The sequence below is a fragment of the Dendrobium catenatum genome, unplaced genomic scaffold, assembly GCF_001605985.2.
Source record: "Dendrobium catenatum unplaced genomic scaffold, ASM160598v2 fragScaff_scaffold_716, whole genome shotgun sequence".
Lineage (NCBI taxonomy): Eukaryota > Viridiplantae > Streptophyta > Magnoliopsida > Asparagales > Orchidaceae > Dendrobium > Dendrobium catenatum.
The window spans coordinates 8517432-8545065 of NW_021319178.1; the positions used below are offsets into that span (position 1 = coordinate 8517432).

Sequence of the window (27634 nt, forward strand, 5' to 3'; positions counted from 1 at the left end):
ATATTTGTCTCAGCCATTACCAATCAAATCATGCATTATTTTCCTATTTAGATGTGACATTTACGATAGTCCTCTCAATTCCATAAATGTGATGTTAAGATGCATATTTTTCATTTCATGAATTTTTTATTATTCACAAAAAGAATACTCAGCTCCTCATTTGTTCTCCATGCTCATTTATTTATCCATCTTATTTTCATAGAGTTTTAGTACTAAGATAAGATGTCTTAGTCTCGCCCAAAGGTTAAAAAGCCACTCACCAATTAATTTAAATCATATTAACAAATTTGCTTATAATAGAATAGTGAAATATTTTATTTTAAAAAATTTAATAAATACTTAAATTTTATTTGGGATAACTTTTCATCATTATCTTATTACTATTTTAGAAAAAAAAAACGTATTTTAAAAAATGATAAAAAAAATTGTCCCAAGTGAAATGTTAGGATTCAAAATATAATTTAATAGTGGTTGGTGGCATAAATAAATATATATATATTTGCCTCAGTCGCACCTTTAAAGGCGCTAACTCTTCCTCTCTCTCGCCGAGGACCGCGCGAAAGGGGAAAAACAATTTTTTTTTATTATTTAAAATCTCAGAACGTTTTTTTGATCAGCAGGGAGTAGGGAGAGCTTATAAACCCTAACCCGACTTAACAATTTGGTCGTCGCCTGCTTCTTTCGGCGGCAATGGCGACCACTAACGTGCTTGCTCCGCAGTCTCCTTCCTACATCTCGACCCCACAGCCCTCACCGGGACCACTTCAGGCCGCGGCGTTCAGCAATGCTTCTCTTTACGTCGGCGATCTCGACAAATCTGTTACGGAGGAGCAGCTCTTCGAACTCTTCAACCAGGTTTCCCCCGTCGTCTCAGTGAGGGTTTGCAGGGATATGATCAAGCGGGTGTCGCTTGGTTACGGTTACGTCAATTATCGCACACCGCAGGAAGGTAAATTTGTTTTTTTTTTTAAGAGTATACAGGGTTTTGGAATGTTAAAGGTTTACAATTATGGGGAAGAGTTGTAACTTTTGGGGGGGTTATGTATTGTGCTAAGTTTTTTGTGTCTGGTGCATTGTTTCATCTTTAATGTTTGAAAATTCAAGTTTGGAATAGGATCAGTTTTTTTTTTTCCTTTGGCTTGAAATAATTAACAGAATTGAATTGAAAATTTTAAACCAGCACTCCAAGTGACACTTGATTCTTTTATAATTTTTGAGTGGAAGCGATTTCGTTTACTCAGAAGAGGATTACATCATAAACATATATTTATGCTACTTTGAATCCATGCATTTGAACGAAATATATTCTCATGGAAACAGGTGTTTAGTGATGCTTGTGGTTTTTGATCACTAGGAAGTGTTCTTTCTTTTAAGGTATTTAGTTATGATTATCGATCTCATCTGGCATATTTTTCTATATTCGATGCTGGAAAGATCTTGGTTTTGGAAGTTTATATGGCTTTTTTGTATTCAGTTTGGAGTAATTAACAGAATTTAGTGGTATCCTTCTCGCTTCTTGTCGATGCACCAACCCAGGTGACATATATTTTGTTAGTTTATGTATGGAAACAGATCCATACATTTGGAAGAGTACCATATTATAAATATGCTTCATGCTGCTTTTACTCGGTGCATTTACAAGGATTATTTCTCATGAAATCAAGATTTGATTTTATATCCTCATTTTGTGATGTCCTGTGGGATTATTGTTTATAAGGTTATGTCAATTACTTGTGTTAAGAAATTTAGGAGGAATTCTTGAGAGCTTCTTGACCTTTGTTGCAAGAGAGAGAGCAAGAAGGGATGACAGATTTTAGGAGGAGGAATTCAATTTTTCCCAAATTATACATCAGCCTACAACACCTATATATAGACATTTACATTATTGTGGTAACTTGCATGATCAACCTATCCTAAAATAGGACAAAAACCTCAGAACTTGTTGAACGAAGGTAAGAACTTTATTATGTTTCTAAGGTTTTGGTGATGTTTACATTTATGATCATTGGAAATTGTTTTGGAAAGATATGAGTCCAAGTGCAATGATGATTATGAGAATGATAAAAAAATATGTAACGGGAAGATAAAAAAAACAGCACAGTAAAATTTATATTATTTTGTGAGAGAGTAGGCAGAGTTTTTAGGAATGCATGAAAAAAACATAAAACAAATTAATGTTGTAAGTTTTGATTTTATAATTAAGGCCACTGAGAAAGCTATCTTCACATCTTAACAAAAACTTGTTGCTTTTTGAAATATCTTTGTGGATACTTGTTTCATATGGCATATTTTTCCATTTTTAATTTTGGGAAGAGTGTAGCTTTTGCATGATGAAAAGTGTTTCTGGATTGCCTGAAATAATTTATACTCCTTTGACTTCATGCATTTTCATGACGTATATTCTCATGAAAACAAGTTTTTAACGTATGTTCTTAGTTTTATGCTTGTGTTTTTTTGCATGATCCTGTGGTAGAGTTCCATCAAATGGCTTAAATAGCCATCTTCTTCATGACTTCTATATGGTTTATTTGTTGTATAAGGACTATCAAGCTTTTGATCAAATAGTCTGCCCTATAGCAATAAAAAGTGTATATAAAATGGGTAAGTTGGAGTATAAATTATGATACTGATTGTTGTATCTATGTGAGAAAAAATTCTACACGAGCATATATTTTGAATGACTGTAGTAAGAAAAGAATCGATAATTGGTCAAATGAGGCCATGAGATATGCTCGGCATGAAACTAACCCTTTTTCAACCATTTTGATTTTGTCTTTATTTTTTAAAAAGTTGCTGCCGCTTTTATTAATGTTTTTTTAATTTTTCATGTCAAGAAATGATGTTACTTCTTTCTAAGTTCCTTGCATTCAATGTACCTTCAGAAGTAATATTCACACTATAATTTATCTTATTCTATTTTTCTGGTTGGTGTATATAATGGCAGAAGATAATAGTGCATTCAATTGCCCTATAATTAGCTGAATAAAGATTGTATGATATATTATTTTATATATAAGCCTGATAATAATTAGTTAACAGTGTTGGAAAACCAAAAGATATCTAGGTGTGATAGGTTATATATTATACTAATTGCATGAAAATATGAGGCCTTAGATGAAGTTAGATCCACTAAAATTAGATTTGAGTAACAACTGCATATTAAGAGAATTTATAGAGCATATAAGTAAATTTATAAAATTGCAACTAAATTAACTGTGTTCATGGGTCTTAGTGTTAAGGCAAAGAAGTCACGGGCATCAAATGCATGTGTATGGCCAAATTGAGATTTTAAAGATGGAGGTGTGGTGTGGTAATGATATCATTAGAAAGAATATTTTAGAGAAGAGATGGAAGAAATATCTATTGAAGATAAGTGGGATATTTTAGTTATACTTTGTTTACAGCAATCATGCTGGAAAGCCACTCATCTGCGATTAAACTCATTTGGCCTGGCTCTACATGCATCCTATACATGGATAGTCACACCAAGCTAATGCTTGGGAGACTTCGACATGTACAATTTAATAAGTCAAATAAAGTTACTGCGGAAGGAATAAGAAGGGAAAATGGTCGGTTGAAGGTAACATGACTAGAAATTATGTAGTAGACTTTGTTATGTGGTCATCACCTTCAACAAGGTGACTGTATTAGGGGCCATAAAGCTGACTTGAAAGACAATGCTAATGATGATGGTAATGAATAGAAGACCATGGGATGCCATGCATCATACCTATGGATCTGAGATCTTTTATGTACTTATAGAAAAGATATCTCAGCACTTCCTATCCTAAATAATATAATTAATGATTTCCACACCAAAATCATGATTAAATTCAAATATAGCTCCAATCATTCACTTCTCTAACTCAGATTTGATTTTCTAAGATAGTACAAATAAAAATATATAAAATCTATCTATCCCTCCCCCGGGGCCTTATTCTTTCTTCATATCATATCCATACTAGTTTTTTCTCTAATATATATATATAATGTCCATCTATACACATTCGTTGGAACATTATAATTATATTCCTCCTTCACACTCTCTCCCCCTCTCTCTATCCCACCCTCTCCCTCTCTTATCCTCACTATTTTTCTCTCTAAATACATTTTAGGGTGGGTTGTGAGTGAGTGTTTATATATTGCATTGTTTATGTCCATGTATACACATTACACACACTCAATGGCTATGTTATTAAAATCACTCCCATATGAAAAAAAAAAAATCAAGAAATTTTTTATAGAATCTATGGTTGCTCAACTGTTGATGCTTAACAACATTTATTTTATGGACAGAAACTTATTCTAATTATTTTATTAATGCAAACTAGCGCACAAAGCCAATTAGAGATAAGTAGGCAAGAGGCCCACAACAGTTTAAGTTGTCATAAGACTCACTATAGATTGAATGTTGAAAGTTAGTGAATATTTAGTTAAAGAACATTATTTGCTAACTTCAAACCTATTCGTCCCTGGGAATCAGGAAGCATATCGCTTAACCTAAAGCTCTTAAGGTAATTTTGAAAACATAATATCTTTTAAAGAAAGGTCTTATGAGTTAGTGTATCTTTCCACATGGGGGAATCAGGAAGCATATCGCTTAACCTAAAGCTCTTAAGTAATTTTGAAAACATAATATCTTTTAAAGAAAGGTCTTATGAGTTAGTGTATCTTTCCACATGCTCTGTTTGTTTATAATTGATGTATTTGTCTTGGATATTGTATTTGTTTTCCACAGTTTTTGAGTAAAATGCTCTGTTCTGTCAGGTGAGAAGAACCTTTCTTCTTGAAATTACTATTATTCTACCAGCTTTTTAATGCACATTAACTGGTTTTTTTTTCCTTTTATATAGCTAGCCGTGCCATGGAAGCTTTGAATTTTACTCTATTAAGTGGAAAAGCTATAAGGGTTATGCTCTCGCAACGCAATCCTAGCGTTAGGAAAAGTGGATATGCTAATATATTCATAAAGAATCTTGAAACAACAGTTGATAACAAGTCTTTGCATGATGTTTTTGTGTCCTTTGGTCCTGTTCTTTCATGCAAGGTAGCTGTAGATAGCAATGGCCAGTCGAAAGGGTATGGCTTTGTACAGTTTGAGAATGAGGATTCAGCTCAACAAGCTATCATAAAGCTTAATGGTATGCTTATCAATGAAAGAAAAGTGTATGTTGGCCTCTTTATACGTCGACAGGACAGAGATAGAGAAAAAGGATCTCCTAAATTTACTAATGTATATGTAAAGAACTTTCCTGAAACATTTAATGAAGAGGACTTGAGAAAGGAATTTAGTGAGTTTGGTGATACAGATAGTGTTATAATTATGAGAGATGCTGATGGAGTTTCAAGAGGTTTTGGTTTTGTTAATTTCACGCAACCAGATGCTGCTGCTGCTTCAGTTGAAAACCTAAATGGAAAAACTATAAATGATAAGGTTTTATATGTTGGGAGGGCCCAGAAAAAGGTTGATAGAGAGGCTGAGTTGAAAGCGAATTTTGAACAGGAGAGAAATGGACGATTGGAGAAGCTTAAGGGTGCTAATTTATATCTGAAGAATCTTGATGACACAGTGAACGACAAAATACTTCATGAGCTTTTTGCTCCGTTTGGCAAAATTATCTCCAGCAAAGTAATGAATTATGATGTGATGGTTTCTTCATACAATTTTCTTGAATATGTTGTTTGTTTCATTTTAACTTTTTACTGCATATAGGTCATGCTTGATTCACTTGGGCAAAGCAAGGGTACTGGTTTTGTGCAGTTCTCCTCGACTGAGGAAGCTAATAAGGCTGTAAGTAATTTCAGGATTGCCTTGTTTTAAGCTACTAAGCTTCTTAGGTATTTTTATATTGTCAAACATGTGGATGTGCTTCTCAGGTAAATGAGATGAATGGGAAGATGATTGGGAGGAAGCCATTATACGTTGCAGTAGCTCAGCGGAAAGAAGAAAGAAGGGCTAAACTGCAGGTATAAACTTAATTGTAATTATTGTGGATTGGTGATATTTTAGTCAATCTTTTTGTGTTTGGTTTGATTCTAATTACTCGCAATCCTAAATTTTAAACTTTTATGAGTTTAGTCACCAAACTTGCTTTTGGTCATGCTCAGGATTGTGGAAAGTTTCTATGTCTTTAGTTTTTGCATGCAAAATCTTAGATCATGTCTTTTGATTAATTTTATAGTGCTTCAATCTGAACTGAACTTCTTTCATTCTTAATAGTTCTACAGAATGTTACAACCCCTCAGTTTGTCGTTTCATTTTTATATGGTCCTCAATTAAATTGTACGTTCAGTCAACTTCAAGATTAATAATACCTATTCTAGGCTGAATGATGCTATGTTACTTTTGAGTTCAATGTAGTTTGATAGGTCTGGAATCTTTATCAAACTAAATGTGTGAAGTGCTGAGCATGGTTAATTCAGGTTTTAGGATGATTATCAACTCTCCATTCTTAATCTCATGCGCAGAAGGTACCTTAGGTTTCCTTAGACTAAATTGGTGGTAATGCTTATTTTCCGATTTTCATTAATGAATTTCTTAAAATATTGTTGCAACCTTGCTTTCTCCAAAATGTTAGTTTTAAAATTTGCATGTCACTAAACTAAGTACCAAAGATGAAATCAACATCGGTTTGATCATATTCATCGTATAGATAATCTTAATAGTGAATAGATAATTCAGTAAGGGTTGCATTATCATATTTCTCGATCAATTCATCAACAAAGTATATATGATTAGTTTAGCTTCAGTTTTAGGAATAAGCTCACTTTCTATTGGAAGTTCAAATTCACATCTGGTATAATTGATGCGGACATCCAACTGTCCATGCCTATTCGAGGAGGAGCTGAAGATCAACGATCGAGATCACTTTGTTTTATTTTAGTTTATTAAGTGTATTTTGATTTAATTGTGCAATTTCCCTTTTTACCCTCTTGTTTTATGTAAGCCCAAGGGGCAAATGTGTCTTTTAATTTCTTTTGAGGCCTATATATAGAGGTCCCTTCTCATGTATTAGGTATGATGGAATTCTACATCAATAATGCTCATTTTTTATTAAAATTTCCAACTTTGACTCGTGCAAGCATAGATTCAAGTTTAGAGAACCAAACTATAGATATAATTGCCTAGTCTATTAAATAGAGAACCAGATGTTTTGATTGCAGTACATGAAAATGGAGATAATGGAGGGCCATTTAGTTTGATGAAAATTGAATATAGAGTATTCAAAATATAAGAGTTTTAAGAATTTTGGTGTTTAATTTGATGAAAAAAGAATATAGAGTAAAATTTTGATGAACTTCAAATTCACTCAGTATTTTAATTATGATGTATTAAAAAGTCGCACGTTTTTGGCTAAGCTAACTCTACTGTAAACCACTCCCATTGCCCAATGTTGACAATTGCTGCCCGCGGCCGTCTAACGTTGCCTGCTTGCGCCGTGCCCACCACTGGTGTCACTGCCTCCACTAGTATATGTTGGGTCCCGTCGCCTATTTCTATGACTATCACCCGCTATCACCCACACCATGATGTAGAACGGGTAGGGAAGTAGTGGCAAGAACAAACTCGAAGCGCCCTCCCGAAAAACCTGAAATAATTCCTTCTAGAAATTTGAAATATATTCAGATTTCTTTCAGAAATTTGCTGCAGCTTTGGGAGGAAGAGGGCTTGATATTGTATGAATTTGGAGAGCTTTAGTGGAGGAATTCCCACGTGATGGTCTTGAAAAATTCGGCCAGCAGATTCAGCTTTTAGAAATCTTTTAAAGGGGTAAATTTGCACTTATGGAGAGATTTCAAAAGCCAATTAATTTGGGGAGGGAGCCGGCTGTAATGGAGAGATTTTCTTTAGGTTTTCATATTCAAAACCTGAGAAAAATCTTCAGCAGAGGGTGGCGTGTGGGCCTTGAGATTTTCGGAATTATTTCCAGTACGTGGAAGACTCTTTGCGGGAGGAATTGTGGGCAGGATTTGAGATAATACAGCCAGCAGTGAGTTATGATGGAAGTTAATTCCCAAAGTAAAAGGAGGTGTTTTAGGAAAGATTTGAGCGGTGGTTAATGTAGCCGGCAGGAGGTAGAGAGGGAAAATAGGGATTTAATTCCATAATACACTCAGTTTTGGGAAGGAAATAAAGAGGTGGAGCTGTGAGGGATTAACGGCTTGGGATTTAATTAATGTCAGGGAATAAAAATGGAAAATCCTTTGGATTTTGAATCTGTAACAGAGGTTTGAAATTCAAATAGTAATTTGGTGTTTTAAAGCTCTTAGATTCAAATTTTGGAGTTATGAAAGTGAGACAAAAAAAAATCAGATTTGAAATCAAATTTCAAAATCGATTTCAATTAAGCACTTTCCAAAAATAGATGAACCAAATTAGGAAAGAATTTGAAATTTGAATTTGAATAATTTCAAATTCAAATTAATCCCTAAATTAACCCAACCAAATTAGAAAATCCCAAAGAGGGTGGAAGGAGTTCGGCCGGCGACTAATGAGGTGGAGCCGGCGGCATGGTGGAAAAAGGAGACGACGGCTTGGAGATGGAGAAGATGAAGGTGGACGTAGGTAGATGATGAAGATGAAAACTGGAACAATAAAAAGGAACAAAAACAAAGATAAAAGATAAAATGAAAGAGAGAACATAAAAACCGCGAGCCTTGGACTTTTCCGAAGATTGACGGGTGATCCGTTTTCCCTTCTCCAAAGGACTTCACGTCACGAGTCTGGACCCATCCTGCGGCTGGTGAAGACTTCGATTCCTCTCATAGGAATCCCACTAACGCTCTCTCACAAGAAGAACACAAGTGTGAAAAATAATTTTTTCATATCAATTAATTCATCATCCCTTTTACAATAGCTTAAGCCATATATATAGGCCACAACATGAGAAAGAAAACAAAAATTACAAAATTGCCCCTTGGGTCACAACACTCAAATAAACTAACTTAGGGGTAAAACAGGAAATAACATAAAATAAAAGCTAAAATTCATAAAATAACTCTTAAATGACAATTTAAATTATAGCCGTCGATTTACGACGCCTCCTGTGATAGATGCGTCAAATCTTCGTGCCGATGTCCGGATCACACCACCATCGGTTACCAACCACCCCTATCGTTGAACTTTACACTCCATTCATTTTACTCCAAACAAAAATAATAATTACTTGCATTTTTTTATGTTCTCATCCAAATAACTTCAAATATATTACATTTCTTTTAAATTGTATTCCATTTTGCTCTTCATTCTTTTTTGAACAGACAAACCTCTTAGTTAAAAAGGATTTAAGTGTTTTTAGAAATTATGATGTGAAAGTTTTTAGAGAAAAAAATTTCTTAGGATAAAAAGGGATGTTATGATGAAGTATACATTATATTCTTTGAATTAATAAAAAGTGAAATTAGCTTTGAAGAAAATACATAAAAACAAAGCTTTAAATTCATATGAGATCACATTGAAATTTTGATAGAATGTTTAGAAAATTACCACATGAAATCTTGAAGACTATGATGGCGGCACTAAATAGTGAGGGAAGCATTATTTTATTTCAAGTTTGTTCTGGTAGTAGTTCTAGGAGAAATACACTTATAAGTTGTATAATGAATCTTTGAGAAAGCCAAATAGAACAATAACTAGAAAATTTACATCAATTTTAGATTATTAAATTTAGCTTTATGCTAGGAGATTAACTTGGGAGATAATCTTTGTTCTAATGCTTGTAATAGAAAATTATAGAAAACTACAAAACAATCTTTAGCTGATTTTTTTAATTTAGAAAATATTGGAGTAGCATGATAATTCATTTTATGATTACGAAGGAGAATGGAATGTATGAAGGTATGTTGAAGTGTTGTTATATAGAACTATTATGGAAAATGTCAAATTGTAATAATTGTTTTGGTTTGATTAAAAAAATTCGGTCAGAATTATGTTATAACAAGGATCTCATTAAGTCCTATTTTATATTGATTATGGAGAAATTTGTAAATTATATTTAAGCTGAGGTGCCTCGTTTTCTGTGTTTTGTTGATAACATAGTTTTAAACTATAAGATATTTATGTAAAATAAATATTGGAACAATACATAAAGTTTTTAGACAGAAAGGAGCTTAGAATTGTGGAACAACAAGTGATTATCTTGAGTGTGCAAGCTTTTATTATTGATTTTATTCTACATTTTAATCTGCTAGTTATATGATACAACATAATTAAATTTGAAGTTTGTCATTAATTTATGATTTACTCTAATTTTTTAAGCTATTATAAGATGCTTTATAATAATTGTTATTATTTAATAATTTTTTTTTGGTAGTTCAATAATTTTATTAGTGAGATTTACCCACATACCATTGAAATCTACTTTATTTACAATATTTAACCTATCCAAAATAAAGAACTAGCAAACCCATTTATTTGCTCATATTTAATTTTCCGTCTAGCTTTATTGATTTTTTTTTTCTTTTCTTTCCAGGCTCATTTTGCTCAGCTTAATGCTCCAGGGGCGATGAATCCTCCAATGCCTGCTTTGCCTGGTTTTCACCCTGGTCCACCTAGGCTTCTTCCGCAGCAACTTTACTTTGGCCAGGGAGGGGCTGGACTGGTGACGCCACAACCTGCTGGCTTTGGCTTTCAGCAGCAAATTATTCCTGGAATGCGCCCAGGTGTTGCCACAAATTTCATGATGCCTTATCATCTTCAAAGACATGGACAACCTGGGCAGCGGATGGGTTTTAGGAGAAGTGGAATTTCACAGCAGATGCAGCAGCAGGTAGAAAGCTCTCTTCAGATGATCTTGTTTCTATTAGGTTCTGTTCATGCTTTACTTTTCTATATCTTTGTTTGGCTGAATCTTCTATCCAGTTTGATTGAAATTCCTAGCAAGTCAAGAGTGAGTTGGAAAGATGTGTTTGAAATTCCTAGCAAGTCAAGAAATGCAGGCTCATGTTGATGATTTATTTTGTGAGCTTAACATTTAACGGCCTACTTCTAGTTTTATAATCATTATCATCCATAGAAAGAGACTTTGATTGTTCTTTTCCCTTTTTACCTTTTTAGGAATAATGAGTTATAGTAAGTTGAATGTAAAGAAACATTTTACGACAGGGTCTCTCTCTTTAGGAGCCTATCTTGATTGTCATACTTCTGTTTTGACACTGGGTGTTATTTGATGTTTTTAGATTATTAATTTCTGTGCTTTAAACAATAACTTGAATCTTTTGTAGGATATAGATGACGACACCTTTTTTAGGGTGGATAGAAAAGTAGCGCTTCAAGATTGTTATGCAATCCAGAAATATTATGGAGGCTAAGCTAAATTTTGCTAATCTTAATTAAACTGATAATGTCCTAAAAGCATTCACCAAATCGTGTTTCATCAATGTGGATTCTATTGAGAGAGTATAGATGGTGGAAAAAGTAATTTAGGTGTGTAAAACAGATTGAGAAGATTCACCAACAAGATAGGCATATATAATTAATGTGAAAGGATTTTTGACGTATAATGATGATGATAAGAAGCTGTGCAAAATAGAAATAAAGCCTCATATGCTGCTCAATCAGAGTGAATAAATAATCATAAAGAGATTCCAACTAGTTGGGATAAGGCTAATGATAATGATAATTATTATTTCTTGATTTTATGAGAGGCTAAGGTTTTGTTTGGGATGGCTTTCTTAATGCTTTCTAAAGTAGTTTTTCAGTATAAAAATTTTTTACATTAGAAATTTTTGTACTAAAAAGCTACTTTATAAAGCATTAAGAAAGCCACCCATAACGAAGCCTAAGTGCTTGAGAAGTGCTACATCTTGTTGAGTTTGTTGTTGTTTCTACTTGTAGGTATCAAAACTATTTAATGATATTATATTTCCTAAATGACATTCTTTTACTATTTGCATTAATTTCCCACCCTTTATTTTGTGTCAAAAACAGTTCAACCATAGGAATGCTAATCAAGGCTTCAGATACATGCAAAACACTCGTAATGGTGTTGATCCATTGGTGCCTCAGGGCCTCATGGCTCCAGTGATGCCTTTGTTAATTGAAGCAAACAACGTCTACACTCCTCCCGCCGATGCAGTTCGAAGCCCGATTCCAATATCGGCGCTTGCATCTGCTTTAGCTTCCGCATCGCCCGATCAACAGCGAGTTGTAAGTCCGCTTCAAATTCAAAATTTTGATTCTACTCTCTTACTCCAATCAAACATCAAATTCATGAAAAATTATTTCAGATGCTAGGCGAGCAATTATACCCTCTTGTCGAACAAATCGAACTGGATCATGCAGGGAAGGTGACTGGGATGCTACTGGAGATGGATCAAACAGAGGTTCTTCATCTTATAGAATCGCCCGATGCGCTAAGGAAGAAGGTTGGAGAAGCCATGGAAGTTCTTCGATTAGCAAATGCAACTGGTTCAGATGCTGTGGATCAGCTTGGTTCAATTGGACTTAATGACTGAATGCATTGATGTGATTAGTTTGATTTTGACCATTTATTAGGTTTTTTGAGATTAAGTGATTGGCACCAATTTTTGTAGTGTGTTTGGTTAGAAATGCTGAGTAAGAAGAATTTATTACACGGATGGATTTAGGTTTTTTTTTTAATAAAATTTTTAATGGTGTGTTGAATGTATGGATCATTAGGTTTCAATGATTAATTAAGTTTGCTATGTTTTATTTAGTACATTTTGATTTGCAGTTTATTAGTTAAATAATTTTACCATTGTTCAAAACTTTCAGATTTGATTTGGGGGTATTATGAATTGTTATGAGAAAAATAGATATTATGAGCCTTATGAAGCTTGTTGGAATAATTAGGATCTGTTTGAAGCGATTTTAATTATCGGAAAAATAATTTAATGATTAATTAATAAAAATTATTCTAAGTATTATACTTTACTTTCTTCATAAACTTTTAATGGTTATCACATTTTTTGAATTTAATTATGAAAGGTTTTATTTGAGATTATTTTTTCATTACTTTTTAAAGTAATTTTTTAGGACTAAAAATTCCGGTTTAATTTTTTTTTTACTGAAATTAAGCTGCCAAGCTTCATAATAAGATATATATATAATTTCATTTTTTTTTTTAGAAAATAATTTTATCATTTGGATTATGTAAACATTATTATTTGAACTTTATTATGATCAATTGCTTAATTTATTTTGGAACTCTATTCAAAGCAATTTTCAAATGAGAGCTTGAATACACTCAGAAGCTAGGCTGCAAATTATTTTTCCAATATGGTTCAAAACTTAGGCTTCGTTTGGGACGGCTTTTTTGCCGCTTCTTAAAGCAGTTTTCTAGTACAAAATTTTTAATTTTTGTACTAGAAAACAGCTTTAAGAAGCAATAAGAAAGTCGTCTCAAACGAAGCCTTATTCTTCTCTTTTTTGAATAAATATTGATCACCATTAATTCACAAGAGGATTTTGACCATAAATTTTATAAAAATAATTCTATCATGTAAAAAAAAGCTTAGCTAATACACCTATATATCAAGATATTTTTTATTATAAAAGAGTGGGTGTCATTATCACCTAATACACCTAAAATACTATAATGTTGTTAATAAATTACTAAGAAAACTCTTCATTATGGTGAGGTTTGCAACATCAGTAGTATTCTATAGATATCAATTAGCATGATATAGCATAATATCTCTCTCTCTCTCTCTCTCTCTCTCTCTCTCTCTCTCTCTCTTATCAATCAGATTTCTTGTCCAGATTATGATCATGTAAAGAATTTGCAGCTTTTGCAACTTTTATGAAGACATCTTCCAGTGTTGCATCTGACAAGCCCCAAGCCTGTATGTTCAGCCTTCTTTTTGCTGCTTCTACTTCTCTGAATATGTCAGACAGCCTGACTCCTTGCTTAGGTAAATGAAATTTTTGGGTTCCTGATAAATGATATACTCTAATTGCTGTTGAGGATATTTGTTGCACTAATTTCTCAACTTCTTCTTCTTCATTGGAGGGGGTGGTCACTGTGAGTACAAAATAACCTCCATATCTAGCTTTTAACTGTTCAAATTAGCAGTAATAATTAAGTTCAGGAAGGTAGAAGACATAAGAGTAATTGCTAGCAATGCCTATGAACTATGATTTAGTAAATAATATAATATGATTCTGTTTTGTCAATCCAAGGAAATGAACTTGAATAATGTTTCAAAACAGTTTATAGAAATACCTCAAGTGGGCTTCCAATACATTGTAGATACCCATCCACAAAGATTCCAACACGATCACAAAGAGCCTCAGCTTCCTCCATGGAGTGGGCTGTTTTCATCCCAAAACAAAGCTTTATTAGATATAATAAAGCTGCTTCTTTTCTTATCTTACAAACAATGAAATGCTATAATTATATGACCAGCAGTATTAGGCTTCGTTTGAGGCAGTTTTCTTGCTGTTTCTTAAAGCAACTTTTTAGTACAAAAATTGTACTAAAAAGTTGTTTTAAAAAGTAGTAAGAAAGCCGCTCCAAACGAAGCCTTAGTTATAGAAAAATAATACACGATATTGAAAAAATATATATTTCCACTTCTTTCTATTCTTGTACCCAGAAATTGTTGATTAAACTTTTTTTTTTTTTAAGTTTTTTCTCAACCTGCTTATTTCTCAATTGTAGCTGGCTAATCTGAGCATTGAATCTTGAATTCAAAATTTCTCAAAGCTTAGCAACATTTCAGTTGGCCTTCAGGGAAAGGCATACCGCAATGCAAGTATCTAAATTTCTTTAATGAGATGCTAGTTTCTGGAAGAAATTTTCGATGCCTACTGTTGGTATGGGTATTCTATATATCTTTAACTTTAATAGCTGAAGCTAGCCAGTTCACCCAGGTTTAAGTTTCTTTTGGAAAGCATTTAATTGATTAAGGCTTCGTTTCAGACGGCTTTCTTATTCCTTCTTAAAGCAGCTTTTTAGTAAAAAAATTTAATTTTTATACTAGAAAGTTGTTTTAAGCAACAGTAACAAAGTCATCTCAAACGAAGCCTAAGTGACATATAGGCATGATATATACAGCAAAAGTAAAAAGAAGAAATTTGAAGAGAGATTTGTGCTGATAGCAAGTAAAAAAGAAAGAAAAATCATACTTGTGAGAATAACCGCCCTATCTTTTTTTGCCTGCTGCACAACACTCCATAGTTTTTTTCTCGATGCTGGATCTAATCCAGTACTAGGCTCATCCATATATACAACCTAGAAATTAACAGTAAGATCAACTTTATGTCATAATGATTATAAAATCAAGGAAAAATAGTAAATGATATATATATATATATATATATATTCTGCTTTTCATACTCTAGGATTGCCAATGAGTGATATGGCTACACTGAGCCTTCTCTTCATGCCGCCACTATATTGTCCAACTAGCTTGTCAGCTACACCTTTGTCTAATAGATTGACTGAATGTAAGGATTCATCAACTGCCTGCAAGTCATGAAGAATAAGACTAGCGTGTAAGTTAACTATTCCATACTTCGAAGGTTTTTTTCATCATAGTTGATGACATGATCCCCCTTTTCTATTCTATTCTTTTGTGGATTCACGAAATTTCATAACCACACTTCTCATGTTTTATCTCTACTTCGAATTCTGAATCTATATTCATATTTTTTATTAAGGTTCCTGGTTCGATGTAATATAGGCAATATTTCCTGGTTTTATTCATCCTGGCACCATTCAATAACAAGTCATAAGTATATTTATGGGAAAATATGCGATGATTGTAAAGCTAACTTACCTGCATCAATAGATCTCCTTTAAGATTCTTCAATCTACCATAAAATAGTAGGTGTTCTCTTCCAGTTAAACTGTCCCAGGTCAAACTGTAATCAAATCAACTAGTTAAAAAACATGCAAAAATGCCTAAATCTTTCTAATATTGATTATAGTCAAAATTATGAAATAATATCATAAGAATTAATTAGTATTTATGAGATAATATCATTAGGGTTTTGATTACAAGTTGCTACATTAAATAAGTTGATTTCATATTACAAAAATTAGTATACTATCACTTACTCATGTTGTGGGCATACACCCATCAAATAATGCACTTTGTCCATATCCTTGCTGATATCTATTCCTTGAACTAATGCTGTGCCTGAAGTGGGCCTTGAGAGCCCAGTCATCTGCAAACAGTTGAAAAAATTATTAGAACTGCTCTACCTGTCATTGTGATGGCCAGATCCCAGAAAGTTCTTGAAAGCCTATGTCATATCACTATATTGATTAGGCACTTAATAAGTTCTTTTAGTGTAGAAAACCTTCAAAATTATGGCGATCGGTATTGTTGATGTCTTCAATAAATAATAGATCAACTAACCATGTTTATAAAAGAAGTCTTGCCTGCACCATTAGGGCCAAGCATGCCAAAGCATTCCCTTTGAGAAATAGCCAGTGATAGGCCCCGAACTGCGTGTTTATCTGGATTTCCATCACTTCCTGGGTACACCTTTCTTAAGTTGTCACATAGAACGGCCTGGATTTTAGAGGGTTCTTGTATCAACTTTTCAACTATTTCTCTCTGTAGAAAATTGAAAGTTAGTCCAGTTAATGGCTATGAACGTCAAGAAACACAACGTAATCAAGATTGAATAATCTTAGAATCTAAATTTTAGTTAAAAAAATGTTAGATAATGTGCAAGATGCATATCTATTTACATTTGGATTAATGAATATGCGTGTAAGGGATCAAGTGCACAGAATTGGCATCTAACTATGGAAGAAATTGCACAAAAGCTTAGAGGATGTTTATAGATTAAACAAAGATAAGTTAGATTTTAACTGGCTTAGTTCGTGCTTTGCACACCAAAAAAAATCGCGTAAATTAAACGAGAGATGAATGATTACGACAATTTGCAATCATTAATTAGATGACGGAATGATTATGATAATCACATCAGCAATTACTGAACTCACGGTGCTTGCAATGTGTTTATAATAAAATTGGGTAATTAATTTTGGCTTAATTGCTGCTAATTAAGTCAATGAGCATCACAAACTAGAGCTAATGATTATGACGGTTTGCACTTGTTAGTAAGCTGAAGCAATGATTATGCTAAGTCACATTTACTGACTTCATAGTGCTTGTTATGTGTTTACATCAAATTTGTAATTAATTTGGTTGAACTCTTGTTGAAGGTTAATCTTCATAAGTATGATTAATTTTTAATTAATGATAATAACTAAGTAATTAATTTTGTTAAGAATCGGGCTAATGCATTAAATTCATTTTACATATTTTCAACTAATTTCATAGTTCTATGATGAATTCTTAAATTGTTTTTTAGATCATGATAGTTTCTTTTAAAATACAATAACAACAACAAGCTTTTATCCCCCTATGTGGGGTCAGCTAATAGTTGCTTTTAAAATGAAAACAAAAAGATTGGGTTTAAGCTCATTAGATCCCAAGCTCTAACATTCAACCCCTTTTTTCTCCAGCCACTAGATCAATCACAAGCTTGTAGCTTTAAGAGCAGCATCTCACGAATCATTAACAACCCTAAATATAGTCATAGTGCTTTTGAGTTCTCTCATACTCACAACTCCTGCATTGGTGCCCTTCAGCATATGCAACTCCTAGTTCTTGCAAGGACGTATCTCAATGTCAAATTCTTCTCATGCAATGTATAGTGCCTTCCGCAAAGAGAAGGAAATTATGGCTTTGACGAACATGATTTGGACCCCTTCTCCAACTGACTTATGCCTCTTCATTGGAACCTTTAAGTACACGTAATTTTCTGTGTCTTTTATCTGATTAAGTTGTTGGAAGTAAAAAGAAGAAATTATTATGTCAACCACATCTGCTTATTCTCCACACACGGACATCCAACATGTAGTCTAAAATGGGAACATGATTGATCATCCAATCATTAAGCAATAGTTGTAAATTCTCTTGAGCAAGTTCAAATAAAATTAAGTGCAAGAACAAATTTATAAGTTTTGATAATCTTCAAAAAAAAAAAAAAAATCGTATGGAAGATTATGCTACCATATGAAGAAGACATTGAATGTCCTTAAAATATATTAAAGGATAGAGAATCCCTATGGATAACCAAGGGTTCATTAGTAATGCATAAGCACCAATGATTGTATCAAGCACATTTATAATGGTGCCAATAGACCATCACACATGTTGGTGGATTGAAAAGTGTGCCAATGCAATATAGCCTCTAAACTGTCTCAAATTCAACAGCGTATATTTTTGGGAGATCATTGGGTAACTCAAAAAAACTACAAAGACATCTTGAACCTAACAAATCACTTAAGTGCCATTCAAACATCTAATTAGTATAATGTACACAGTGTGGTAACTCAAATGCATTCAATATTGAATCTACTGATAAGCATTTAGGCCAAAGACTCAAGTTTGACCTTATGATCTCTAAGTTGATCCAAGGGACTTGATGTGTTTGTTTCAATATGTGTCTTTAAAATATGCGCTACATCCAAGACATAAACTAAATCAACTAAAGTAATTAGGCCACCTTACCTATAAAGCAAGGCTATAACCAAACGCTAAGTTGTTCTCATCCTCAAGGTTGTAAGTCCCAAGTTTGGGCCTTTTAATGATGCAAGCTCTATCTCAATTAATGGGTTGACACAAAGTAGTCAAGCCTATTAAAAGATACTTAATTTTCAAAATTATAGTGGATGTAAGCCCCAACCCAAATTAAATTAGAGCTTATGAGAATATTAACAATCCCATCATACTAAAACTCATACGCATTTAATAGTCATGCCATATATCAAACTCTTAGAAATAATGTCCAATGTCTCTAAACTTCAAATGTCCATGCTATGTAACTCTAAACTATTCAATGAAACAGCATGGCAAATCCTCTACCAATAAACAATTTGGTGTCAATCTTAAAAGCACATACTTGACACACGCATACATTTCTAACCTAGCCTACTTAGGATAACTTTGATTAAGTAACAATGGTTGTTAATTAGGCTCTTTAGACAGTATGACTGAAAGCCCACTAACGTTGGTAGAACGTATCAATTGAGAAGTCTGAGATGACAAAACAATGAGAATTTAATACAAAATCTGAGCTTAAACAATCATTTTAATTGAGAGCGCTCTCCCATGAGCAGATACATAACTACTAATATGGGTTTGCCAAGCTCCAATTCTAAACATTTGAATACATTCCATGAGCATTTTAGAAAAAAAAAAAAATCTGAAGCTGAGAGTAGTTATTTTGTTTTCTTGACTATCTTAGTTAATAGTGGAGCTTACCTCTTGAGCAACATCTGGTTTATCCATATTAATGAGAATATCATATCCTTGTCTTTGCTTATTTCTATTTGTCTTCCCCTGAAACTTTGATAAAAACCAAAGTGGATGTTTTCGAACTCCCTTACCATTTGAAACAACTTGATCCAAGTAATATGCAAGCAGTACGAGTGTTGCCCATTCTACAATCATGATGATCAAAACAGCACGCATCCCTTGCTTGTCATTATTAATGTCCTTCCAACCCACATGAGGTGCTCCAAGAGATTCCACACGAAGAGAATATTGAGCAAGTTCATAAAAACCACGGTATAGGGAAAAGCCTGGGAAAATCTCCATAACCTCAAGTAGTTCTCCTGCAAAAAATGGTAAGATGCATGGATTGATGAAAAAGGATAATGTTTCATATGAGCATAAGTTCAGCAGTGTAGCTTACTTGGATAGGAGGCATCTTCAACAAAGCGCTCAAAAATGGATGATCCTAGAAGGCCTGAGATAAATACATACAAGTATCCAACTACTGCAAGTGGAAGCACCATGTCAAAATCATACTTTTGAAACCAGATTTAGCAAAGTTTTGATATTTTCCTTTTTGAAATACCTGTAGCAGTTTTCACCCTTGAGAACAGTGCAGAGGATGAAATTGCTAGAGAAATCTGCAAATTGATGCATACAAAGTAGAACACGAACTGGAGACTGTACTTATTTAAGGTGAATATTTTTATGCCTGTAAAAAGTATTTCAGTTTACAAAGACAAATAAGACAATAAGGAAATGCATTAGGAAGCTAGCTTTGTTGAGTTCATCGATAGAACATACCAATTAGGGAACCAAACAAGCTGAAACATAACATGTAAGATGCTGACAACAATAAAAAATATGCATAGGAAATTATCCAGTATGGAAGATCACCAAGGCCATGCATTTTCATCATCATTCGCATATTATTTTGCTTTTCATGAACAAGATAAGTCAACATTACCTGCACACATCAGATCAATCAAATCGGTTCTGATAGAGATAATATAATCGTTGTTTAAATTATAAATTCCCAAGGCAAATACATTTCAGTTTCAACAATATTTGTTCTGTTCTCATGCTTGGACTAGTAAGAAAAGAGTTTAGTTTTAGAAATATAGGAATGATTCTTCTAAGGAAATAGAAATATGGTGAATGAACAATAATATAATCAGTGAAAACTTTTAGATTGGATGCATCTCAAAATAATAATTACGACACGACTTTTAGGCTTACCGGAAAAAGCAGCTCAATGACCCATGTGAAAAACAAGGGGCTAAGAAGAGTAGAAACATTTATGATGCCTGGTTTTGTTGCACCTTTAGGCATTTCTTTGACGAATTCAAGCAGCATCTTCACATTATCTCCTTTGAAAAATTGAAGATATGCATTTGCAGCCTGCTAATACAATAGGGGTATCTTATTCACTGTTTCCAAATAGATGTCGTACAAGCTTCTAAAAGAATCCAATATAATTGATGCCATGTAAATATAAAACATATAATTTCATAGCATAACTAGCCACATTAACTAAATAAAGATATGTGTTGATTGACAGGTGTAGTAGAAGAGCCCTTTCTACGTTTCAATTTCAGAACTAAACCTCTTAAACTACAAAATAAGAATAATCATAATGTAGATGAATGAGGTTTGGCATGAATCAGTATTTATTCAAAGGATTAAAAAGGAATGATTTTTTTATTTAGGATACCTATGTCGGCTTGTTATTACTCATTCTTGTCTGTCAATTATATCAAATTATGTTAGCTTTTCCACGATTCAAGTAGGTTACTAAATGTACAATAAATGAAAAGGAATGGATACTAATAAACAACAGGTGTAGTACATGTGTAAATAATATATATTATAAAGATGAAATTTATTTTTGTGTAGATTGGTGTGTACATTTAACCTATGACATGATGAACATGTTCGTAATCTTACTACATGATCTATTACTTTGGTGTTTATTTTTTATCATATCTTTCTCCGCCCCCTATAGGTGATGCTTCCGTATTGAGTTTTAGTGTTTTAGTTACAACAAATTTCCATCAGAGCATGGCAAAGATCAATGGTCATGAAATTTGAGAACAAGAAGTTTTATTTGTCAAAGAGTTTTTTCTTTTAGAGAACCAACATGCAAGACATTTTGATTTAGCATGGTAAGTGAAGAAGTCAAAGCAATGATAGATGAAAATCTCTTTTAGCAATCTGATTGTGTTCGGCTAACTAGATATTGATAGAGGTCTTGGATTAAAAATCCTTATGGAAAATAACCACACAAGTGTGGGTTGTGGATTGATCAAAAGTCTCTCCAACATACTCCATCAAAAGCCAAAAGCCTTTTTTTTCACATGCAGAAAGGTACACCTATTATCAAAATTCATTATCACATTTAATTCAACTGTTGTTGATTTAAGAAATACCGATGTAACTGTTGATTATGTCAATCAAGCTCTATAATTGTTGTGTTCTTCAAAATTTAAATTTTAAGGGAGAGGAGGTCGACTTCGGGTATTAGTTTGAATGGAGGAGGTGCCTTGAATTTTGGAAGTGGCTCCAATCAAACATTGTTTTTGTAGAATATACCTTGAATTGTGTACATTGAACTTGAATTTAGCCTTAAAAAGTGGAGGAAGGCCAGCCACTTTGAATTTTGAATGGGATGGGATTTGGCAAAATGAATCTTAGATGAGAATGGTTCAACCAATTATATCCCAACCACGTGCCTAACTTACTTTTGAGCTTTAACCATCCTTCTTGTCATTTTTGAAATTTAACCAGCTTCTGAATTAACTTTGAAACAACTTTTCAAACTTCTGAAATTTTAAAACACAGTAATTATAGGAATAAAAAATCATGCAAAGTGTTGGAAAATAATATGATTGACCTTATTGATATTGTGATGCTATTATAATATGATTGAGGTGGTCATCCGTTCAAATAAGAAAAATGAAATTCAAATCTCCATTGCATCCATATGGTTCATTATATTCTTACTTCTAATGGTTATCATGTGTTGCATCAAAATAACTAAAGTTGCTTATGAAGTGCACAAATATTTGGGTCACTAAAAAATCAAACTCATGTTGAAGATGCTTTGATCATACAAAGAGTTGATGTCATATCAAGCTTAAAAGTGACATTGCTCTTGACTATTCAATGGTGGCCCTAGGGGAATTAATGCAATGCATTGATTCTAATAAAAAATCATGGTCAAACTAAATTTAGATTGATGCAAATCGGTTCATGAAATCAAATTGTATTTATTTATTAGGTTTTTATTAGTTAAATGTTATCTTTCTTGAATAATTTGGTTTTGAATTGAAAACAGGGGGGGAAAGCACAAGGTGGCCGGCGGCTTTGCTTCTTGGATTGGACGGTGGCAAGGGCAAGGGAAAAGAGGAAGAAATGGAGATTTCAAGGCTTCGACGACTACGGATTTACTAACCTCGATTGTCTCCACGTTGATTTTCCACAAGATGAGATAATTCGAAAACTAGAACTCACAAAGAGATCTAGTCTTCTCCGGCGAACTAGAACTCACTAAGAGATCTAGTTTCCTCCGGTGAACTCACTAAGAGATCGTGGGAGAAGATGAACTCACTAAGAGAACAAGAGTAAATTTTCATTTCATCAATAACTAAAATTACATGAGAAAATGGCCATATAAATAGGCCTCAAAATGACAAGACAACAAAAGACTAAAATGCCCCTCGGGCTACAATAACGACCAACTACCCATAAGGGCAAAAACGGAAAAACATAAAAATCAAATAAACTACTACATAAAATGATGAAAATAAAGGTCATGATCGTGGCCGTCGATCTCCGGCATCTCCTGATGGTACATGTGTCGCAATCTCTAACGATGTCCCCATCACAACTGTTGTTGATTTAAGAAATACCGATGTAACTGTTGATTATGTCGATCAAGCTCTATAATTGTTGTGCTCTTCAAAATTTAAATTTTAAGGGAGAGGAGGTCGACTTCGGGTATTAGTTTGAATGGAGGAGGTGCCTTGAATTTTGGAAGTGGTTCCAATCAAACATTGTTTTTGTAGAATATGCCTTGAATTGTGTACATTGAACTTGAATTTAGCCTTGAAAAGTGGAGGAAGGCCAGCCACTTTGAATTTTGAATGGGATGGGATTTGGCCAAATGAATCTTAGATGAGAATGGTTCAACCAATTATATCCCAATCACGTGCCTAACTTACTTTTGAGCTTTAACCATCTTTCTAGTAATTTTTGAAATTTAACCAGCTTCTGAATTAATTTTGAAACAACTTCTCAAACTTCTGAAATTTTAAAACACAGTAATTATAGGAATAAAAAATCATGCAAAGTGTTGGAAAATAATATGATTGACCTTATTGATATTTTGATGCTATTATAATATGATTGAGGTGGTCATCCGTTCAAATAAGAAAAATGAAATTCAAGTCTCCATTGCATCCATATGGTTCATTATATTCTTACTTCTAATTGTTATCATGTGTTGCATCAAAATAACTATAGTTGCTTATGAAGTGCACAAATATTTGGGTCACTAAAAAAATCAAACTCATGTTGAAGATGCTTTGATCATACAAAGAGTTGATGTCATATCAAGTTTAAAAGTGACATTGCTCTTGACTATTCAATGGTGGCCCTAGGGGAATTAATGCAATGCATTGATTTTAATAAAAAATCATGGTCAAACTAAATTTAGATTGATGCAAATCGGTTCATGAAATCAAATTGTATTTATTTTATTAGGTTTTTATTAGTTAAATATAAATGTTATCTTTCTTGAATAATTTGGTTTTGAATTTAATTAGATTATAAGATAATAATTTCATTTGAACTAAAGATAAGTTTGTTTTCTATTTACACTTTAATCCATTTTCTAAAATTAGGGTATATATGATGTTAATTTAATTATAATGAATTAAAATTAGTATTTTGCTTCCCCCCCCCCCCCCCCCCTCCTCTCCTCTCTGCTTAACTGTGTTTTCACTTCTAGCGTATCTATTATCCTAATATACTCATGTAATTCTACCAATTGCAAGATAACTATGTTTAAATAACATTTTTCACAGGGCAAAATGCTATACCCCCATAAAAAAATTCACACAATCTCATGTCACATCATCTGATCATCATTTTATTAGGTGCACCCAAAAAAAAATCTTCACAAGCAAAAGTGCATGACATTTGCCAAATTTGCTTTTTTTCCACCTATAAAAGTGGTATCCAGACGAATTTTTTATGTAGATTTTCTTCGTGGTAAATGATAACTCCAGCAGCTTGCCTTCCATTTTCCTTGTAGAATCGAAACTCCCATTTATTCCTCTCTTTCCAATTCTTCTCTTCAATTCTTTCTTAATCAAAAGTGTAAAATCAACAACATTCAAGGAAGACGATAAGTTTCAAGAAGAAGAACTCCGAGATCTCCATCAAAGTTGTCACATCTATTCATGGTCAAGCGAGTAGGGCAAATCATCCAAAAAGCAAGCATAAGGTTTCTTCTACACATGCTTTAAGAAATGCATGTCCTGCTTATTGAGGATATGCTTAACTTAAAAAAAACATTTAAGGGTCCAAATACTGAACATGTTTGCTAGTGGTACTTAAAGACTTTATTTATCTTAATTAATCTTAATGCTGCTTAATCTTCATGTCATAATGATTTTATTGCCATCTTAATTTTATTGCCATGATGTGGGATTGCTTGCTTAGTTCTATGTGTATTCCTAGTGATGTATTCTGCTATGCAAGCATCAACTTTACTTATCTGATAGGACTGGACTGATTCTCATATTTAAGAATAATATCAAGAATAAGCTAGTGCAATAGATTTTTTGGTTGAGAAGCTCCTGCATTGTTCAAATAATTGCATAATTCACTTGAAATTATAAATTCTTTTGTACTGATGAACATAACATACCGCATTTGAAGCACGAGAAATTCGAAGGAGAGGCCCAGTGTTCTTGTAAGTCTCGTTATGCCATATGGTGACATTGAAAATATTGCTGTTAGTGTTGGAGAAATCATAAGCTGCTCCATGAAAGAGCTTGTTAATCCAAGTAACTACAAGGGAAAACTAAACATTTTACCAATAAATGCTACATTAAAGTTGAGAAATCAACCTGCAAGTATTTCATCAATTCTACGGTTGGGGTTCCCCATTTGGTAACCCATAGATAACTCTTTGTTTATAACTGAAGAATTTTCACGCCAAAGGGAGAGTCCATCCACACACTTTACATCTGCAAGCAATTCCGTCACACCATCTTTTTTTGTTTATACATGCAAAAATTAAAAAAAAAAAACAAAACAAAACTTTGGAGCTCTCAAGAAACAAACCTTGCGAAAGAGAAAGCCCACCCATCTTGATTGAGACAGGAAATGATATGTTTGAACTGCATTTGGGATGAATAATGTAAAGAGGTGGACTAAGCATCATGAAAGCTGGTTCGAAGTAAAATGTGCTTGGAGGAAATGCAGTTGTTCCCTGAGAAGAGATTTTAAAAGCAAAGTGTAACATGTTTTTTTTTTTTTTAAATTTGTTATCAAAACCAAGTGATATAGGATATAACAAACTTACCAGCATAAATTCAGATGCCACGACTAGAGGGTTCACAGAATCTGAAGGGTTCTCCAAAGTTTTGCTTCCAAAAAGATTTTTCCCTATGTCTGTTATTTTCTCTAGTGTATTAGAATTTGGAGATTAAATTACTATCATCACTTCAAGATACATGATGAGCAAGATACTTACTCTTTGCAAAAGTGCGGTTTTGCCCAGTGATGAGTATGGTTACAGGACAAGATCCATTTTTTCGACAAGAATTATCTGGCAGGCCGGAATTGTAATTTGAAGAAGCAGGCGAGCTGCTTCTTTTAGTTGCACGAAACTGAGTCATTGGTATCTGAAATAGAACTGGCAACTGTGGTGGGTGTGGTTCTGGGCAATATGTAGACTTGCCTACTATCATATCAAAGACATTAGAGCATTTTTTATCACAAGATTCTTGACTTTCATCATCGATGCATTCACCACAATCACAATGTATCTCAGGTTCAACTGCAATTATTGCAGCTAGTTTTTGAATGCTAAACAACAACAAGCACAGCAAGAGTGGGATGATAATAAGTCCCAGATTTGTTCTGATGTTTCTTCTCTGGATTTATATGTGCAGTGGAAAGAAAGAAAGAGGCCTTATATCAAAAGAGGAATTCCATAAAAAGAACAAACAAAAGTAAGAGATGAAGTAAAGATTGAAACTGAGACCTGGAAGGTTAGGTTCTTCCTCATGAGTGCATTCAACTGAGCCCAAAAGCTTACAGGTTTCAGTGATACGTCAGTATCCATTGAGCTTTCTTCGTCCCAGGAAGTAATAAAACTGCACATGTACATAATATATAGATTAAAAAACCCACAAAGCTCAAAAAATTATTTATTCTCGCATATCATAATAAGCATGAACATTATATCAGAGCAACCATCCATTAAATTTATCTAACATTTTTTAGCCACATACGCTTCTTAAAAACAATTAAAACATCTTTTGAAAGATGAAAAATGTAATGTGTAATATCCCGAAACCGAAGAAGGTTGGTTCTGCGCAGCTGTAGTTGAGGAAACTGAAGGAGACGATGAAGTTGAAGGGGACGACTTACCTTGCTCTCGCCCAAGGAGACGGAACGCCCCAAAAATGAGCTCGTCGGTTGGGTCGAATTTGAAGTTTGGAGTCGTGGGAAGAAGAATGGCGTTCCGCTCTGATCCTTTAAGTCGCGTCGAGACAGAGAATAATAAACACTTCGGGGCTGTTTGGTATCGGATTTACAGCGGGATTTAAGTCGGATTTACGTTAAATCCAGCCAAACGGTTTTGTGCGCGCGTTAAATCCCGGCGATGGTAAATCCCGGATTTAAGGATTTACGGCTTAAATCCCAGATTTACTAAATCCCTTTAGTTCGGCGGATTTATGGGATTTGGCCGAAGAAGCGCGCGAAAGGTAGAAAGTTACCTTCACAGCCAGCGAGCTCCCCTTGCTGCTTCCGATAAAAATGTCGTAACTTTCTATCCGACACAGGAAGAGAAAGTCGTCGAAGGAGCAAAGCCGAACAGCCACGAAGGAGCCAAAGAAGCGACGCGAGCAATCTCTACACCTCCTGCGAAGCAACGAAGCTGAACAGCAACCAGAGAAGATTGAAAAAACGTTGGTTCAGACAAGGAAGTTTTATGAGGGAGAAGCATATATAAAAAGTTAAAGGGAAAAATGAAAAAAATAGTATTATTTCAAACGTTAAAGAATAATAATTTAATGTTTTTTAAATGAAATAAACTCAAAAAACGTCCAATCAAAAGCCTAAGTTA

At 33.6% G+C, this 27634-nt stretch overlaps 2 protein-coding genes across 6 annotated transcripts; one reads left to right on the forward strand and one right to left on the reverse strand.

Annotated features, from left to right (window-relative positions):
• The first annotated feature begins 535 nt into the window (after nucleotides 1-535).
• LOC110114815 (polyadenylate-binding protein 3) lies at nucleotides 536-12666 on the forward strand. Its single transcript, XM_020847827.2, has 7 exons — nucleotides 536-949; nucleotides 4854-5629; nucleotides 5714-5791; nucleotides 5878-5967; nucleotides 10473-10769; nucleotides 11930-12148; nucleotides 12229-12666. The coding sequence occupies exons 1-7, from the start codon at nucleotides 691-693 to the stop codon at nucleotides 12454-12456; spliced, it is 1947 nt and encodes a 648-aa protein (XP_020703486.1). The 5' UTR covers nucleotides 536-690; the 3' UTR covers nucleotides 12457-12666.
• Nucleotides 12667-13562: 896 nt separating this feature from the next.
• Nucleotides 13563-27493, reverse strand: LOC110114812 (ABC transporter A family member 8). 5 transcript variants are annotated; one of them, XM_028696073.1, is made up of 20 exons: nucleotides 27285-27493; nucleotides 26935-27039; nucleotides 26546-26657; nucleotides 26033-26435; nucleotides 25862-25950; nucleotides 25621-25768; nucleotides 25404-25523; nucleotides 25202-25311; nucleotides 20506-20667; nucleotides 20071-20233; nucleotides 19853-19978; nucleotides 19688-19771; nucleotides 19255-19607; nucleotides 16330-16530; nucleotides 16026-16135; nucleotides 15745-15829; nucleotides 15303-15431; nucleotides 15092-15197; nucleotides 14187-14275; nucleotides 13563-14020 (listed from the first exon to the last, which is right to left on the reverse strand). In XM_028696073.1, the coding sequence occupies exons 3-20, from the start codon at nucleotides 26624-26626 to the stop codon at nucleotides 13703-13705; spliced, it is 2877 nt and encodes a 958-aa protein (XP_028551906.1). In that variant the 5' UTR covers nucleotides 26627-26657; nucleotides 26935-27039; nucleotides 27285-27493; the 3' UTR covers nucleotides 13563-13702. The 5 variants fall into 5 exon arrangements, with proteins under 5 accessions (XP_028551906.1, XP_028551907.1, XP_028551905.1 ...); XM_028696074.1 differs by having other exon boundaries at nucleotides 26033-26183; nucleotides 26935-27081; XM_028696072.1 differs by having other exon boundaries at nucleotides 26935-27081.
• Between the last annotated feature and the right edge of the window lie 141 nt (nucleotides 27494-27634).

Bases quoted from the DNA above. Each gene is read 5' to 3' on its own strand.
- LOC110114812 (XM_020847824.2), bottom strand. From the start codon at position 26,626: ATGGATACTGACGTATCACTGAAACCTGTAAGCTTTTGGGCTCAGTTG. The intron at 19,608-19,687 runs GTAAGCTACACT...CATTTTTTGCAG, and splicing joins TGAAGATGCCTCCTATCCAA to GAGAACTACTTGAGGTTATG. The intron at 14,276-15,091 runs GTATGATTTTTC...GGATGAAAACAG, and splicing joins TAGGGCGGTTATTCTCACAA to CCCACTCCATGGAGGAAGCT.
- LOC110114815 (XM_020847827.2), top strand. From the start codon at position 691: ATGGCGACCACTAACGTGCTTGCTCCGCAGTCTCCTTCCTACATCTCG. The intron at 950-4,853 runs GTAAATTTGTTT...CCTTTTATATAG, and splicing joins TTATCGCACACCGCAGGAAG to CTAGCCGTGCCATGGAAGCT. The intron at 5,630-5,713 runs GTAATGAATTAT...TACTGCATATAG, and splicing joins GCAAAATTATCTCCAGCAAA to GTCATGCTTGATTCACTTGG.